This window comes from Danio rerio, chromosome 15 (genome assembly GCF_052040795.2).
Source record: "Danio rerio strain M-AB ecotype USA chromosome 15, GRCz13ab, whole genome shotgun sequence".
Taxonomy (NCBI): domain Eukaryota; kingdom Metazoa; phylum Chordata; class Actinopteri; order Cypriniformes; family Danionidae; genus Danio; species Danio rerio.
Genome location: NC_141035.1, coordinates 48,050,001 through 48,067,347, shown reverse-complemented (window position 1 = coordinate 48,067,347; position 17,347 = coordinate 48,050,001). Strand labels below are relative to the sequence as shown.

General features: G+C 40.8%; 1 protein-coding gene across 20 annotated transcripts; it reads left to right on the top strand.

The window, feature by feature from the left end:
* The first annotated feature begins 2,668 nt into the window (after positions 1-2,668).
* Positions 2,669-16,845, top strand: LOC147833761 (uncharacterized). Of its 20 annotated transcripts, none has more exons than XM_087284809.1 (8): positions 2,669-2,762; positions 4,943-5,054; positions 5,912-6,316; positions 10,234-10,271; positions 12,588-12,659; positions 12,751-12,819; positions 14,086-14,172; positions 16,376-16,845. In XM_087284809.1, exons 5-8 carry the CDS (start codon positions 12,596-12,598, stop codon positions 16,456-16,458), a joined length of 303 nt encoding a protein of 100 aa, XP_087140935.1. In that variant the 5' UTR covers positions 2,669-2,762; positions 4,943-5,054; positions 5,912-6,316; positions 10,234-10,271; positions 12,588-12,595; the 3' UTR covers positions 16,459-16,845. The 20 variants fall into 20 exon arrangements, with proteins under 20 accessions (XP_087140935.1, XP_087140931.1, XP_087140928.1 ...); XM_087284805.1 differs by having other exon boundaries at positions 12,585-12,659; XM_088651213.1 differs by lacking the exons at positions 2,669-2,762; positions 4,943-5,054; positions 5,912-6,316 and adding exons at positions 6,410-7,354; positions 8,444-9,524; positions 9,633-10,112 and having other exon boundaries at positions 10,203-10,271; positions 12,754-12,819.
* The last annotated feature ends 502 nt before the right edge of the window (positions 16,846-17,347 follow it).

Below are 17,347 nucleotides of genomic sequence, written 5' to 3'. Positions count from 1 at the left end.
TATGGGTTTGTGTATATATGTATGTTTTTGTATTTGTGAGAATGTGTGTGAAAGTGTTTGCACGTGTGTGTGTTTGTGTGTCTGCACAAGTGTATGTGTTTGTGTGTTTGTTTGTGTATGCGTGAGAATGTATGCGTGTGAGTGTTTGCATGTGTGTGTGTGAGTGTGTGTGTATGTTTGTGTATGTGTGTCTGCACAAGTGTGTTTGTGTATATGTGTGTGATTTTTGTATGTGTGAGAATGTTTGTGTGTATGTGTTGCTGCACAAGTGTAGGTGTTTGTGTGTGTGCTTGTGTATTTGTGAGTGTGTGTGAGAGTGTTTGCACGTGTGTGTGTGTTTGTGTATGTGTGTTTGCACAAGTGTAGGTGTTTGTGTGTTTGTTTGTGTATGCGTGAGAATGTGTGCGTGTGAGTGTTTGCATGTGTGTGTGTTTGTTTGTGTACGTGTGTCTGCACAAGTGTGTTTGTGTATATGTGTGTGATTTTTGTATGTGTGTGTGTGTGTGTGTGAGAGAGAGAGTGTTTGCACATTTGTGCTTGTGTATGTGTGTGTCTGCACAAGTGTATGTGTGTGTTGTGTGAAAATGTAAGAGTGTGTGTTTGTGAGAGTTTGTGTTTAGTATGTTTGTGTGAGTGTGTGTATTTGTGTGTATCTTTGAGTGTGTGTCTGCGTAAGTGTATGTGTTTGTGCATATGTGTGTTTTTGCATGTGTATGTGTTTGTGTTAGAATGTGTGTGTCTGCGCAAGTGTGTTTGTTTGTGTATATGTGTGTGTTTTTGTATGTGTGAATGTGCGTGTGAGAGAGTGTGTGTTGTTTGTGTAAATGCATGAGTGTGTGTGTGTGTGTGTCTGTTTTTGTGTAAATTTGTAAGTGCGTGTTTGCGTGTGAGTGAGCATGAGAGTTTCTGTGTGGTTGTGTGTATGTTTGAATGTACGTGCGTGTGTCAATATGTGTGTTTGTGTGTGAGTGAGCATGTAGTGTCTGTTTGTTTGTGTGTTTGTGTGTTTGTGTGTGTGTGTGTGTGTGTGTGTGTGTGTGTGTGTGTGTGTGTGTGTGTGTGTGTGTGTGTGTTTGAATGTACGTGCGTGTGTCAATATGTGTGTTTGTGTGTGAGTGAGCATGTAGTGTCTGTGTGTTTGTGTGTGTGTGTGTGTGTGTGTGTGTGTGTGTGTGTGTGTTTGTATGTGTTTGTATGTGTGTTCGTGTGTCAGTATGTGTGTTTGTGTGTGAGTGAGCATAAGACTGTCTGTGTGTTTGTGTGTGTGTGTGTGTGTGTTTGTATGTGCGTGCGTGTGTCAGTATGTGTGTTTGTGTGTGAGTGAGCATGAGTGTGTGTGTGTGTTTGTTAGTATGTGTGTGCGTGCGTGTGTCAGTATGTGTGTTTGTGTGTGAGTGAGCATGAGAGTGTCTGTGTGTATATTTGTGTGTGTATGTGCGTGCCTGTGTCAGTATGTGTGTTTGTGTGTGAGTAAGCATGTGATTGTGTGTGTGTGTATGTGTGTGTATGTGTGTGTTTGTATGTGCGTGCGTGTGTCAGTATGTGTGTTTGTGTGTGAGTGAGCATGAGAGTGTCTGTGTGTATATTTGTGTGTGTATGTGCGTGCCTGTGTCAGTATGTGTGTTTGTGTGTGAGTAAGCATGTGATTGTGTGTGTGTGTATGTGTGTGTATGTGTGTGTTTGTATGTGCGTGCCTGTGTCAGTTTGTGTGTTAGTGTGTGAGTAAGCATGTGAGTGTGTGAGTGTGTCTGTATGTGTGTTTGTGTGTGTGTTAGGTAAGTTTGTGTGTTGTCCTGGTATTCATTACATTATGGGGACCAAATGTCCCCACAACTATATTAATTCCTGTAAATTTGACTCAAGTCACCATTATGACTATTTATCTGTGTGTGTGTGTGTGTGTGTGTGTGTGTGTGTGTGTGTGTGTGTGTGTGTGTGTGTGTGTGTGTGTGTGTGTGTGTGTGTATGTGTGTGTGTTTAGGTGACAGCTCTCTGTTTGTAAAAGATACAATCTGACAGACTCCTGGTGTTTCTGGAAAAGAGTTGTGTGTGTGTGTGTGTGTGTGTGTGTGTGTGTGTGTGTGTGTGTGTGTGTGTGTGTGTGTGTGTGTGTGTGTGTGTGCTTGTTCTAGCAAAACTAATCTGCTGAACTACCACCTCATCATTTAACATGATACTAACACACATCAAAGCGCTGCTGCGGGCCACACACTCTCAACCATGAGTGTGTGAATGTGTGTGTGTGTGTGTGTGTGTGTGTGTTTGTAATGCTATACTTGTGAGGACCAATTCATGACAAAACACCTTTTAAGTGAGGACATTTCGATAAAGTGAGGACAAAATTGAGGTCCTCACTTTATTTTGCTCAATAATGGCTCCAGGGGGGCTGGGCATCATGCTGTGGGAGTTTCCCAAATGTCCTTATTTTAATAGCAAATCATGACACTAGGTGTGTTTGCTTAATTCTCCTGAGCTCCCCCTAAAGGCAGACGGGTTTACGGCAGCTTTTTTAATTGGCTGCAAGAGTATGACTCTTCAAGATTTCTGATTGGACGGTTCGCTCATTGTTCGGTCGGATTGATAGGCTGAATGATAGACCAATGGAATATGCTCTTTTTAGATGTTTTGACATTAAGACCATATATGTAAATGACAATGCGCTCACGTGGGCCGGATTAAAGGGATCGGTATAGCGGAAGACAGAGGCTGCATCAACACCAAAGCACCTGAGGCCAGGTACATGACAAGGACAACACGACAGAGTAAGTCATGATTTTAATACTAATTCATTAATTATTAGCTCATGCTGTCGAGCAATTAAGTAACTAATTAAGTGTTGACTCATGTATTTGTATCTGAGTGCTGCCACAGTCAGCTGTTCCTCAGTGAACACCTTCATTCACCTCAGCTGATTAAGATATAACATAGGAAGATATTCAGCTGAGTTAAGTTTGTTAGTGAGCTGTTGAAGTCTGATTGTACCTGAAGGAGAGATCGCTAATGACGGCTGAGAGAGAGAGAGAGAGAGAGAGCAGCGCAGCAGTGGGGGAGGGGAGCTGCTCTCTCTCTACTCCTCATCCATCAATTAATGAACTCTCATTAACAGCAAACAGCTGATTGACACTCAATGCACGATCATAATCACTAATAACATTTACACTTCAGTTTCTGATTATATTTGACTCAGTTTTATAACTTTTTAAAAAAAATAAAACTTATATTTATTCCTAAAGCAGCATCCTGAATGCATCATGACTTAAAAACAACCTTAAAATAATGTTGTATATAATAATTATAACATACATTATAATACTTCATACTTTGAACTACATATTTGTTCTCATAACTTTTAAGAGTAAGCTAGATTAAACAGCAGAGTAAAACTGTAGACTACATCTGCACAGTACTGAGCTGCATCATACTTTGTGCTTTCCCACACTGTCCTTGATTTTATTTCAAGGCAGATGTCTTCAACAGGTGTTTAAGTTTGACTACATTGACTGCTATAAGAGTTAACGAGTTAACAAGTGTTGGAGAGCAGGCGCCACCCCTCCCCCACTGCTCTGCTCTGCTCTGCTCTGCTCTGCTCTGCTGGGGGATGGGGGAGGGGCGCTGCTGCTGATCACACACACACACACACACACAGCAGACTCTACACCTGTAAGCTGAGCTGGCCTTCATCAGCTCACAGTCACTGTGTGTATTTAAGACATCATATATTCTTACATATTAATAAATATTAAGCCACTGATTATCAAGAAGTGGGGAAAAGTAGGACACAATATTAAAATAAATTGATCTACATATTTTTTTCTATGTCCTAAACCATGATAAAACCTCCCAACTTCTCATTTTTTATCAAAGCATGTTTTTAACTTTGCAGACTTTATTGCAGCATCATCAGACAGTCACTAAACAGCTATCAGGAGGATTTAACTAATCACAGTGCCATGTTAGACATCACATTTTCACATGACCAATAATTCATCAACCACTGTAAAATATCAATGAAATATTTAAAAATCTACATCTGAATGAGCTGAGGGAAATCTGCATTTAGTCATTTTAGCTATCCAATGCACTGAATCTATGAGCAGTTATAATAATTAGGCCACATGTTTGTTGTCATCACTTTGTAAAGCAGATTAAGACTGTTTGCTTTAGGTCTGCACAGTACTGAGCTGTATCATACTTTACACTTTCCCACACTGTCCTTGATTTTATTTCAAGTCAGATGTCTTCAACAGGTGTTTAAGTGTGACTACATTGACTGCTATAAGAGTTAACGAGTTAACAAGTGTTGGAGAGCAGGCGCCACCCCTCCCCCACTGCTCTGCTCTGCTCTGCTGGGGGATGGGGGAGGGGCGCTGCTGCTGATCACACTCACACACAGCAGACTCTACACCTGTAAGCTGAGCTGGCCTTCATCAGCTCACAGTCACTGTGTGTATTTAAAACATCATATATTCTTACATATTTATAAATATTAAAACACTTTCCCACACAGCCCTGGCTTTATCTAATGGGCATTGTCTTAACAGTTCTTGATATCTTGGGGCTGTTTAAAAGAATACTAAACTTCTCTTACTTTACATGAATCAGACAAATCCACTTAAAATGACCACATTACACAACATTTCTCTGCTGGTATAATGCATCATACTCTTAAAGGCTTTGACCACAATTAGGCAAGTATTATAATGCATTGTAACTTTTGAATATTTATCAGCTCAGATGCATTGTTAAATTATAAAGAGGCAAACAGAACTGTGAGAAATGTGTTCTTCACCTCTCATCTAGCTGTTTTTGTTTTCAGCATGATATCTAAGAGACATGTTTGCATATCTCCTGTTAAATGTTCTCTGTGTTAGATTAATAAATTAATAGCTAGATTATTAGTTTTCTTTCATCTTTGAGTTGATGTAAAAATGTTTAATTACAGATGACAAAAAAGAAAAACCAAGAGTGATGAGGGGGAGCAAGATGGACAGAAGAGAGATGAGGAAGAGGAAATAAGCAATGCTTCTTATTTTGTTAGTGACATCTCTACAGAGGTAAGTTAAATGTTTCTAAAGTATGATCAAAAGATTTTCCCCCAAGAAAATGACATAAGCAATAAATATGAAGGCCTCATTTTGATCCTCTGTGAGTACACAGCCCCAGTGCCTGTCAGTAAATGACCAGTGATTTTCTGATGTCATTATTTTTGCTTAATAAATAGCAGGTATAAACAAATTAATGGAAAATAGCAAATGACTATAAACCCAAACCCTAACCGTGTTTAACTCGCACCCTTGATATGGGTGTGAAGGTTAGGTGAAAACCAACACAATGTTTGAAACTATTGCACATTTAACAGAATATTGAAGTGATAGTTCAACCAAAATTTAACTCTACCTAACATTTACTCCACCTCATGTGTTTTTAACTAAGATATTTTGAAATAATCTGGATACAAGAAGCTATTGACATTCATAGCAGGAAAAATCTGGAGCTACTAGTGTAGACTACAGGTACAGCCACATTTACAGGTGCTCTGCAGTGTTTTACAGTGCGCACAGTGAAAGAAAAGCCGATTTTACAGCAATATTGACCTGAGCATTATTACACCATTAATACACCATAAATGGATAGTTCACCCCAAAATGAAAGTTTCCCATTCATTTACTCACGTCATCCAAGATTGATTTTTATTCAGTAGAACATGTTTTATAAACAAGCGATGTTTTATAAACAAGTTTGGGGAGGAGCACGATCAGTCTTTGACGAGGCTAATTCATCAACCTCACAATCATTCTATTATCCAGTCAACTCAAGAGGAAACCCCTATAAATATTCAAACACGTCATACGTCCGTTTTCTCTCGACTTCAGCGTTGGTACATTCAATTAATGTAACCTTGTCCAAACAGCAAATTTCCATGAGGATGACACGGCTCCTGCAAACTCCAAGCTGATGTCCAGCGCATCAGCACTATCAACAGAGGCCGCGGTCTTAACTAAGGCCCGCCACGCTGCCGCTTTTCCAGACGCCTGCAACAAACCTGAGCCGCGCCCCAGTTTCGGCAACCACCGGCACAGATCAATCGAGTGCCAGGCCGCCGCTCTACACGGCGAAGCGCCACCATCGGCCAATTCGCCATGACAGCTCAAGCACATCTCCGCTACAGCCCCATCCATCCCCCACGCATGGAGCATTTCCACTAACTCACAGCGGGAATCTGCCTTAGTACAGCCCGCAATGCCACTGCTTTTGTGGCGGCAAAATTAGGAATAACAAGCCTATTCTGCCCTCGTGCTGCTTGCAGATTAACCAGGTAAAAACCGCTTGTTATACATTAATCATATGTGCACCGTATTAAGGTCGCATCAACTCAATGATTTCAGTTAATGTTTATTTTTATAGTGTCTGTAGTGTACTACTTCAACATCAGAGGCAAACACTACAGTTTTACACCTGTATAGCACAGGACAAGGCAGTCAAGAGCAATCGATTGCCGATCACAACGCCGTGTATAGACTTTCTCCCATAGATTCATCGTCTAGGTACTTAACATGTATAAACTTAAATATGTTATTACCGTAAACACAGACATAATCTTTGTTCTGCAAGTGAAACAATTAATGAATTGTAATAAAAATAAAGCAGAAAGAAAATAATAAGTAATAGACATATATAAAATAAATTGCTTAAATTTAATAAGTAAATATAAAGCAATCACACCAAGCTGATAAGCAATTTCAGCTCAAAAATCATCCAGAATCACATGTCTAGCTTACCCCACCTATTTTCACAGCGATTTAACTTGCAATTTCACTCGATATAATTGAAGGAACTCCTTTCAAAACCTTCGGCTACTCCTCAACGCTCCTTGCACTACATTAAGTTCCTTTAAGTCTATCATTTAAGTTTTTCATAGAAATTTCCCAGAGATGGGTTGCGGCTGGAAGGGCTTCCGCTGCGTAAAAACTTGCTGGATAAGTTGGCAGTTCATTCCGCTGTGGCGACCCTGGATTAATAAAGGGACTAAGCCGACCAGAAAATGAAATGAATAGAAATTAATTGTAAAAGTCAGTGGAAATGCCCCATCATTACCCCCTTTTACTATTTCAACCCCTAAGCCTTTTCAAATCCTTGATCTTTAATCCCTCCAAGTAGTTATATCATAAGGTTGCCGCTGCTAGCAGCAATTGCCCACTGTAAATTTATGCATCACTGCTAGCGCAGTGACTGCTCGCACTGGAGACGCACACCTTATTACACACAGCTGCCAGTAGAGTGACCGCTCCTACAGGAGTCGCACACTTTATTATCATGCACCACTGCAAGCGCAGTGACCGCTTCTACGGGAGACGCACACCTTATTATTATGCACCACTGCAGGTGCAGTGACCGCTCCTACGGGAGACGCACACCTTATTACACACTGCTGCCAGTGCAGTGACCGCTACTACAGGAGTCACACACCCTATTATTATCCATCACTGCAAGCGCAGTGACTGCTCCCACTGGAGACGCACACCTTATTATTATCCATCACTGCAAGCGCAGTGACTGCTCCCACTGGAGACGCACACCTTATTATTATTCATCACTGCAAGCGCAGTGACTGCTCCCACTGGAGACGCACACCTTATTATTATTCATCACTGCAAGCGCAGTGACTGCTCCCACTGGAAATGCACACTTTATTATTATCCATCACTGCAAGCGCAGTAACTGTTCCCACTGGAGATGCACACTTTATTATTATCCATCACTGCAAGCGCAGTGACTGCTCCCACTGGAGACGCACACATTATTATCCATCACTGCAAGCGCAGTGACTGCTCCCACTGGAAATGCACACTTTATTATTATCCATCACTGCAAGCGCAGTGACTGCTCCCACTGGAAATGCACACTTTATTATTATCCATCACTGCAAGCGCAGTGACTGCTCCCACTGGAGATGCACACTTTATTATTGTTCATCACTGCAAGCGCAGTGACTGCTCCCACTGGAGACGCACACTTTATTATTATCCATCACTGCAAGTGCAGTAACTGTTCCCACTGGAGACGCACACTTTATTATTATCCATCACTGCAAGCGCAGTGACTGCTCCCACTGGAAATGCACACTTTATTATTATTCATCACTGCAAGCGCAGTAACTGTTCCCACTGGAGATGCACACTTTATTATTATCCATCACTGCAAGCGCAGTGACTGCTCCCACTGGAGACGCACACATTATTATCCATCACTGCAAGCGCAGTAACTGTTCCCACTGGAAATGCACACTTTATTATTATCCATCACTGCAAGCGCAGTGACTGCTCCCACTGGAGATGCACACTTTATTATTATCCATCACTGCAAGCGCAGTGACTGCTCCCACTGGAGATGCACACTTTATTATTATTCATCACTGCAAGCGCAGTGACTGCTCCCACTGGAGACGCACACTTTATTATTATCCATCACTGCAAGCGCAGTAACTGTTCCCACTGGAAATGCACACTTTATTATTATCCATCACTGCAAGCGCAGTGACTGCTCCCACTGGAGATGCACACTTTATTATTATTCATCACTGCAAGCGCAGTGACTGCTCCCACTGGAGATGCACACTTTATTATTATCCATCACTGCAAGTGCAGTAACTGTTCCCACTGGAGACGCACACTTTATTATTATCCATCACTGCAAGCGCAGTGACTGCTCCCACTGGAAATGCACACTTTATTATTATTCATCACTGCAAGCGCAGTGACTGCTCCCACTGGAGACGCACACTTTATTATTATCCATCACTGCAAGTGCAGTAACTGTTCCCACTGGAGATGCACACTTTATTATTATTCATCACTGCAAGCGCAGTGACTGCTCCCACTGGAGACGCACACTTTATTATTATCCATCACTGCAAGTGCAGTAACTGTTCCCACTGGAGACGCACACTTTATTATTATCCATCACTGCAAGTGCAGTAACTGCTCCCACTGGAAATGCACACTTTATTATTATTCATCACTGCAAGCGCAGTGACTGCTCCCACTGGAGACGCACACCTTATTATTATTCATCACTGCAAGTGCAGTGACTGCTCCCACTGGAGACGCACACTTTATTATTATCCATCACTGCAAGTGCAGTAACTGTTCCCACTGGAGACGCACACTTTATTATTATCCATCACTGCAAGCGCAGTGACTGCTCCCACTGGAGACGCACACTTTATTATTATCCATCACTGCAAGTGCAGTAACTGTTCCCACTGGAGACGCACACTTTATTATTATCCATCACTGCAAGTGCAGTAACTGCTCCCACTGGAAATGCACACTTTATTATTATTCATCACTGCAAGCGCAGTGACTGCTCCCACTGGAAATGCACACTTTATTATTATTCATCACTGCAAGCGCAGTGACTGCTCCCACTGGAGACGCACACTTTATTATTATTCATCACTGCAAGCGCAGTGACTGCTCCCACTGGAGACGCACACTTTATTATTATCCATCACTGCAAGTGCAGTAACTGTTCCCACTGGAGATGCATACTTTATTATTATCCATCACTGCAAGCGCAGTGACTGCTCCCACTGGAGACGCACACCTTATTATGCACCACTGCTAGTGCAGTGACCGCTCCTACAGGCGACGCTTGCCTTATAATGCACCACTGCCAATTATCATAGATCACCACAGAATCTTTATAGATCATGAAAGATCATAGATCTTACTACTGCATGAGCCCACATATATTTTGCTTAGTACATACACTTCCATATCCAGTAACCACTACCGTCGGAACTCGTATACACTTCTCTGCCACAGCAATGATGGCTCTATTGAAACAATATAGATCGCTCTTATAGCAGTGACCAATCACATATACGTTGCATCAATTTGTTTTCACCAGCATTGGTTCAGTTGCACATAGAGATTAACAAACTTGCGTGTGATGTGAATAGCTCCTAACGTCTTTATTCTGAGATAACCAGTCTAAATTAATACACTTGCATGAAGTAAATCTTACCTCAAAGCTTTTATGGGGGCACTTTTTTTGCACCATCTCCCCATGCCCATATTGCCCATGCCTAAATCCACCACTGGCTGATGGTGAGTAAATCTAATTTGGTATTTGGTTAATATTATCTGTGTTTTTTTGGGTATTGTTTTTTCCTAATTTTTTTCTTACTTGTTTTACAGAGAGTGAAAATAATAGAAGCTCGTCTTCTAGATCCCGCCAGGAGAGTGAAGTCCAAAGCACTGAAAAAGGTAAGTCACAAGCAGTGTTGTGCGAGTTACTTATAAAAGTAATTAGTTATAGTTACTTTTCACAAATAATAACTGACTTAGTAACTTAATTTTATCATTATAAAAGTAACGAATTTCCAGGGAAATAAACTATTGCATTACTTTAAAAAGAAGCTTGTAAAATAAAAAGCACACAAAATCTCTGGGCGCATCTCAATACATTAATATGTTTAGAATATTAAGAAAATTAGAATATGACTGATGACCAATAGAAAAAAAATTATCACAGTAGTGTTGAACTGCTGTAAACCAATACTTGATCAGGGATGTTTTTGCACAAAGAATTCCTGCAATTTGACGTGGCATGGGGTGTTGAATAATGTTGGGTACTGAAACCCGGTGCCATTATAGCACTGGTAGCTTTTTAACCGGTATGTACCGGATCAAATCAGCATTAGAATTTTGGTGTCACTGGTGCTGCGACAAGGACATAAGAAGCATGAAAGGGTGCATCAAAGGCACACATAGGTACGTGTTTTCACACCCTCTCTAAACATTTAATTCTAAACAACTTTGAGAAATACAGACTGGCGATGTCAGGCGTTTGTTCTTGTTGCTTAGGGAACGGACGCACACAGTACAGCGCATTCGGTGAGCGAGAGCGACTCTCTTCAGATCAACACGCATGATCGCGTTCATCAAATTTGCTTAAACTAAGCGTACCAAAGCGGATTTTACACAATTAAATAAATTATTATAAAACATCCTGCACTATTCTATACTATGTTAATGTTCATCTGGGACAATGTGAGTCATCTATCCAAATAATTATTTTATTATAATATGATCCTTTTTATAGTGGAACAATAAATCATAATAGATATTTTAGAACTTACAAGCCCATATCAGAAAAGGTTGGGACAGTGTGAAAACCCAAATAATAAAGAAATAATTTCTATATTTGCTTTGGCTGTATCTCAATCAGATCATAATTACAATTACCTTTTGACATCTCCTGTTTCACATCATCACATCATTATTTTACCAGTTTACCTGATTACTGCCCTAAACTGCTCCTGTCACAACTGCTTCTGGAGTGTTGCAAAAACCAAAATTGGAATACGTGTTTATTAAAAAAAAAGAAAGAAATCATGAGGAGCACATTAAATAATGTTTGTTGTACTGTCTGCAATGAGATACAAGCCAAAGTAAATTTAGAAATCACTACTTTATTTTTTTTTATTTGCATTTTCCATACTGTCCCAAATTCTTTTGATTTGGGGTTGTATAATATTCACCACAACTGGCCAACAAATAAGACTAAATATGCATTGGCTTCTTGGGCAATGTAACATAAATGTAGTATAAATATTACAGTATTATGTTTATAATTTATATTAAATATAAAAATAACATTGACATCTTTCCATGGTTGAAACACAGATTTGGTGATTGTATAAGATACTGTACATGTAGCATGTTTCTATCAACAAACTTACTGTTTATTCATGTTTTAATCTTGGTATAATATAAATAAATTGATTTTGTGAGCACTGTAATCACTGCAGAGTACACTCTCGCTCTCACTGACACCGTATGCCCGAACCTCTGGCTCCATTCACGGCAAGCTGATCATATGGAAATGTAATTTGTAAAGTACTTAGTCAAAATACACTGACATGATTGACTTGTCTCACTACTATTGGTTATTTCCGCATAAACAATACTAAACTAGTTTTATTTCTTTAATATAGAGGCTCCGTCTACCTCTTTGAAAGTGTCACTTGTGTTTTTAGCCAGTCATCATCAGCTATGTGGTTGTCACACCCCTACACACACATGCCAGTCATCATCATATTACCATCATCAGTTGGTAATGATGTAGTATTGCAGGAAACCGTCATTTATTACTCGTTTATTCATAATTCCATTATTCACATCCCATCGTCTTTTGGATCGTTATAAATTTTCCATTTAAAGTTGTTGTGCACCTCCCTAGTCAATATATCTGGCCCATCCAATGAACACAAGAATGCACAGAAATCTTTTTAGAAACTTTATTCAGATCAAATCTGCAAATGCGTTTGAAGACCCACAACCAGAGAAAAATGACCACAATGTGAAATCTGTCAAATCATCTTACTGTAGATGTTTTTAGCTGTATTCAAATAACAGATCCCTGGACTGGGTACTAGCACTTAAATACAGTAATAATTAAACACTTTTTAAATGTGGGTTGATTTATAAGCAGCATCGCTTCTGCCTGGAGAGTTTTTATTATGATAACAAACCAATTCTGCCTTCCAACATTGAGTTGCCTGTTGCTTTTTCCAGAAGACTCTAAAATGAAGAGACATGTCTATTGTCCATGTACCTCTGTCAGCCACCAGCGTCACCTCACTCAAACTGGTCAGTATGTGGTTGTTTATTTCAGTGTGTTGTTGAATCTTCCTGTTGAAAGATAATAAATGAACACTGTTTTGTGCTGTTGTGATTCCAGAAGACTCTGATAATGAAGACACATGTCCCCGTACCTCTGTCTGCCACAAGCGTCACCTCGCTCAAACTGGTCAGTATCTGCTAGTTTACTTCAGTGTGTTGTAGATAGGGCTGGGCGATATTCAAAACAAAATGTATCACGATATCATGTCATGTTTCATATCATTCGATACCGATAATTATTGAATATTTTTAATACATTTAGGAATATTAGGATTTTTTGACCACTTTATTTTAATTTACCAACATTACTAAGGCAGATAGTTTTAATAGCATTTAACTATGCAAACTATGCAAACATTAAAACAAAAGATCTCAAACATACGTGTTGAAGAGACACTTAAACTTGATTAATAAAATGTTAAATGTGTGCAATGATGAAGTGTAAACGCTGAACAATCAAAGCAAACTTTAAGGTAGATCAACATCTGTAAGGTGTGAATAATAATGATACCGTAAACCTCAAACTCTGTCAACAACACAAATTATGATCATCAAATCTGAGCTTTAGTAAAGGAACTAACCATCATTATTCAAACACACACTGCAACATTACAGATAGTGAAGTTAAATGATTACAATACCCCTATGCTGAAACTCTTTCAGATGTGGAGCTAGAGGCTGGGATGCACAAGAAAAGAAACCAAAAAGCCACTCTGGCGCTGCATCCATTTAATTTACAATCTCCTCCCTGCTGCCAGCCACCGCACTCATTTTCACATGTGTTGTTATTCTGACCTGAAGTGATAAGCGCAAGCACGTGGTTTCGGTTTCCTCGACCATTTACAATGGGCTCGCGCTCCCCTGGCGTTTCTCGTAACTAGGTGACCATCAAGCGTTTTGTCAGAGGATGACAAACAGAGACCATTGCTGCAGCTCCAGTGCAAGTTTATGGAGAAAAGTATAAGGCTCTGCAGTGTTTGGATGCGCTGTGTTTGTCTGAGGTCATTAGTCTGCCGTTATTACTGAAATGTGTGTATTCCATACAAAGTTTGAAGTAGATTGGTTACGCTGCGCTCACGGCATTCGGAAAAGTTTAGATGTTTTTAACTAACGTTACGTGTGCGGCGCTTGCATAACATGTGCGACCATTGGAAATGACAAACTGAGACCCTAAGCTTATTGGCACTGCTTCCAAGACGCGCGCTCGGCAGACACATTTTAATAAAACTGTAGCGATTCATACCGAAACTACATACCAAATCTTTTTTATTGATATTGACAACGATGTTCAGTCAATAAATATCGATACCGATTTTACCACCCAGCCCTAGCTGTAGAATCTGCGTGTTGAAAGATAATAAATGAACAATGTCTTGTGCTGTTGTGATTTCAGAAGACTCTGATAATGAAGACACATGTCCCCGTACCTCAAGTTCTGTCATCACTGGCCAGAATCAGGAGATCATTCAAATGATGACAGGTAACGCAGAAGGATCACTCAGTTGCTCTCCTGCAAAACAAACACACTCATTGGTCTTAAGAACTGAGCCTTTTAATTTGTTCCCTAAGGATTGACTGCTCATAAATTTAAATTCAGTCACCAAAATGTAGATTAGGCTTAGATTAAACTTGAATCTGAAAATCAAGTCTGATTACTGCTTGTTTAACTGTTAGTTGGTGAAACTAGTATTTAAGAGAAAGTCTTAAGGGGATTAATTCACCCAAAAATGTCATTTGTTGTTAATTTACTCACCTTCAGTCCATCCAAGATGGTGACTTTAGTCCTTCAGCCTCAATGCTGTCGCCAGCCTCGCTGCTGTCACGGACGCCACCATTTATATTCTGCCGCTCTAGACTTGGATATAACTGAGGGCACAGGTGGTGAGGGTAGTGTCGCGGACGCCGCTCTAGACGCGAATATAACTGAGGGCACGGGTGGTGAGGGTAGTGTTGCGGACGCCGCCCTCTCTATTCTGCCTCTCTAGACGCAGATATAACTGAGGGCACGGGTGGTGAGGGTAGTGTCGCGGACGCCGCCCTCTCTATTCTGCCGCTCTAGACGCGGATATAACTGAGGGCACGGGTGATGAGGGTAGTGTCGCGGACGCCGCCCTCTCTATTCTGCCGCTCTAGACGCGGATATAACTGAGGGCGCGGGTGATGAGGGTAGTGTCGCGGACGCCGCCCTCTTTATTCTGCCGCTCTAGGCGCGGATATAACTGAGGGCGCGGGTGGTGAGGGTAGTGTCACGGACGCCACCCTCTCTATTCTGCCTCTCTAGACGAGGATATAACTGAGGGCACGGGTGGTGAGGGTAGTGTCGCGGACGCCGCCCTCTCTATTCTGCCTCTCTAGATGCGGATATAACTGAGGGCACGGGTGGTGAGGGTAGTGTCGCAGATGCTGCCCTCTCTATTCTGCCTCTCTAGACGAGGATATAACTGAGGGCACGGGTGGTGAGGGTAGTGTCGCAGATGCTGCCCTCTCTATTCTGCCTCTCTAGACGAGGATATAACTGAGGGCACGAGTAGTGAAGGTAGTGTCGCAGATGCTGCCCTCTCTATTCTGCCTCTCTAGATGCGGATATAACTGAGGGCACGGGTGGTGAGGGTAGTGTCGCAGATGCTGCCCTCTCTATTCTGCCTCTCTAGACGAGGATATAACTGAGGGCACGAGTAGTGAAGGTAGTGTCGCAGATGCTGCCCTCTCTATTCTGCCTCTCTAGATGCGGATATAACTGAGGGCACGGGTGGTGAGGGTAGTGTCGCAGATGCCGCCCTCTCTATTCTGCCTCTCTAGACAAGGATATGACTGAGGGCGCGGGTGGTGAGGGTAGTGTCGCAGATGCCGCCCTCTCTATTCTGCCTCTCTAGACGAGGATATAACTGAGGGCACGGGTGGTGAGGGTAGTGTCGCAGATGCTGCCCTCTCTATTCTGCCTCTCTAGACGAGGATATAACTGAGGGCACGGGTGGTAAGGGTAGTGTCGCAGATGCTGCCCTCTCTATTCTGCCGCTCTAGACGAGGATATAACTGAGGGCACGGGTGGTGAGGGTAGTGTCACAGATGCTGCCCTCTCTATTCTGCCGCTCTAGACGTGGATATAACTGAGGGCGCGGGTGGTGAGGGAGGTGTCGCGGACACCGCCCTCTCTATTCTGCCGCCCTAGGCGGCCTCCTAGGTCACCTCTTTGGACGCGCCGGCCATGATCACTTACTCTAAATGCAATAACATCACAGTAGTTCTTGCATTTTGGTGATTGGCTAGTTTATTTTGACGATTGAGGGTTTAATCAGGTTATTGTGTGATATTAATGAAGGGTTTGATGAGCGCTGGTGTCTGAGTGTCTGAGTGTGAGATTTTCAAGCTGTTTCCTCACCATTTCTTTGATCATTTTAACATGCACACCTCACATTAGTGCAGCAAGTAGAGAATTGATGAACTAAATGATCAACAGGCTCTATATTATGATTTGGCATATAGTTAAAACAACTAATGTGATATTGCACACAACATATATCACATATATCACAATATAGTATGTGTATATATATATATATATATATATATATATATATATATATATATATATATATATATATATATATATATATATATATATAATATATATATATATAATATAATATATAATTTACACAATTTTTGACCTTTTGTTTTTTTAGGACAGAAGGCTGCAGTGAGGCCTAGGACAGCTGATGAGCAGGCTGCTGTAGTGAAGGCAACCCTGGACAACCCTTTGTTCTGAAAAAATCTCCAGGAAAAGTGGGCAGCCAGGCTTACCTTCAAAACAATCCATTTATTCACTCCAGACCCTGGATTAACGTAAACGACTTTTGTTCATAAGACAATCCAGTCCAAGAAAAGAAGAATAATTTGAGCACATCACTGTTCTTTTTAAGTTTGCTGCATGGGAACACATCTCTTAGTTTTTCTGCTGTGTTCCTTTTATTTAAAACCTTTTGATTCTCTTATTGAGCATTGAGTCACTACCCAACATTTCTGTAAAATTCCCTAAAATTCAGAAAATGGTGATAAAATGTGGTCAAAAGTTAAGCTGTGTTAGAATAAATTAATCTTGATGTTGTAGGATAACTGATAGAAATGTACACTATAATTAAAACTATTTACACAATTGTCTGTAGTTGGCTCTTAATGTCAGCCTGTAGTGTCTGCTGTAAACTTTCAGTATTTTCAGACTCAGACTGATTGGCTAAAGCACAGGCGATGTAGCAGATTCCCCAGTCCTGATAGCTTTAATCCACTGGATGTGGAGGTTTTGTGTGTATTATGTCAGTTTACTGTGCTCCACATTTACATCAATACACTATAGTATCTTATAATAACTAGTTATATATTAATATGTATATATTATTCTCTCTCTCTCTCACTCTCTAAATATATATATATATATATATAAATAAATGTAAAACGTACATGATCTCTCCCTGAAATAAAAACGTAAATACAGCGAATAAAAAGTATTTCATCCCAAACAAATGTCTAAAATGGCATGATAGTCGATTTCTGTGGGTTTTTCTGTAAAGGAATATGTCATTCATTTGGTTTCTTAGATTTTTGTTCATTAAAAGCACTAAAATGTACAAGGCCTGTCACTGTCCTCGTCCTCAGCCCAG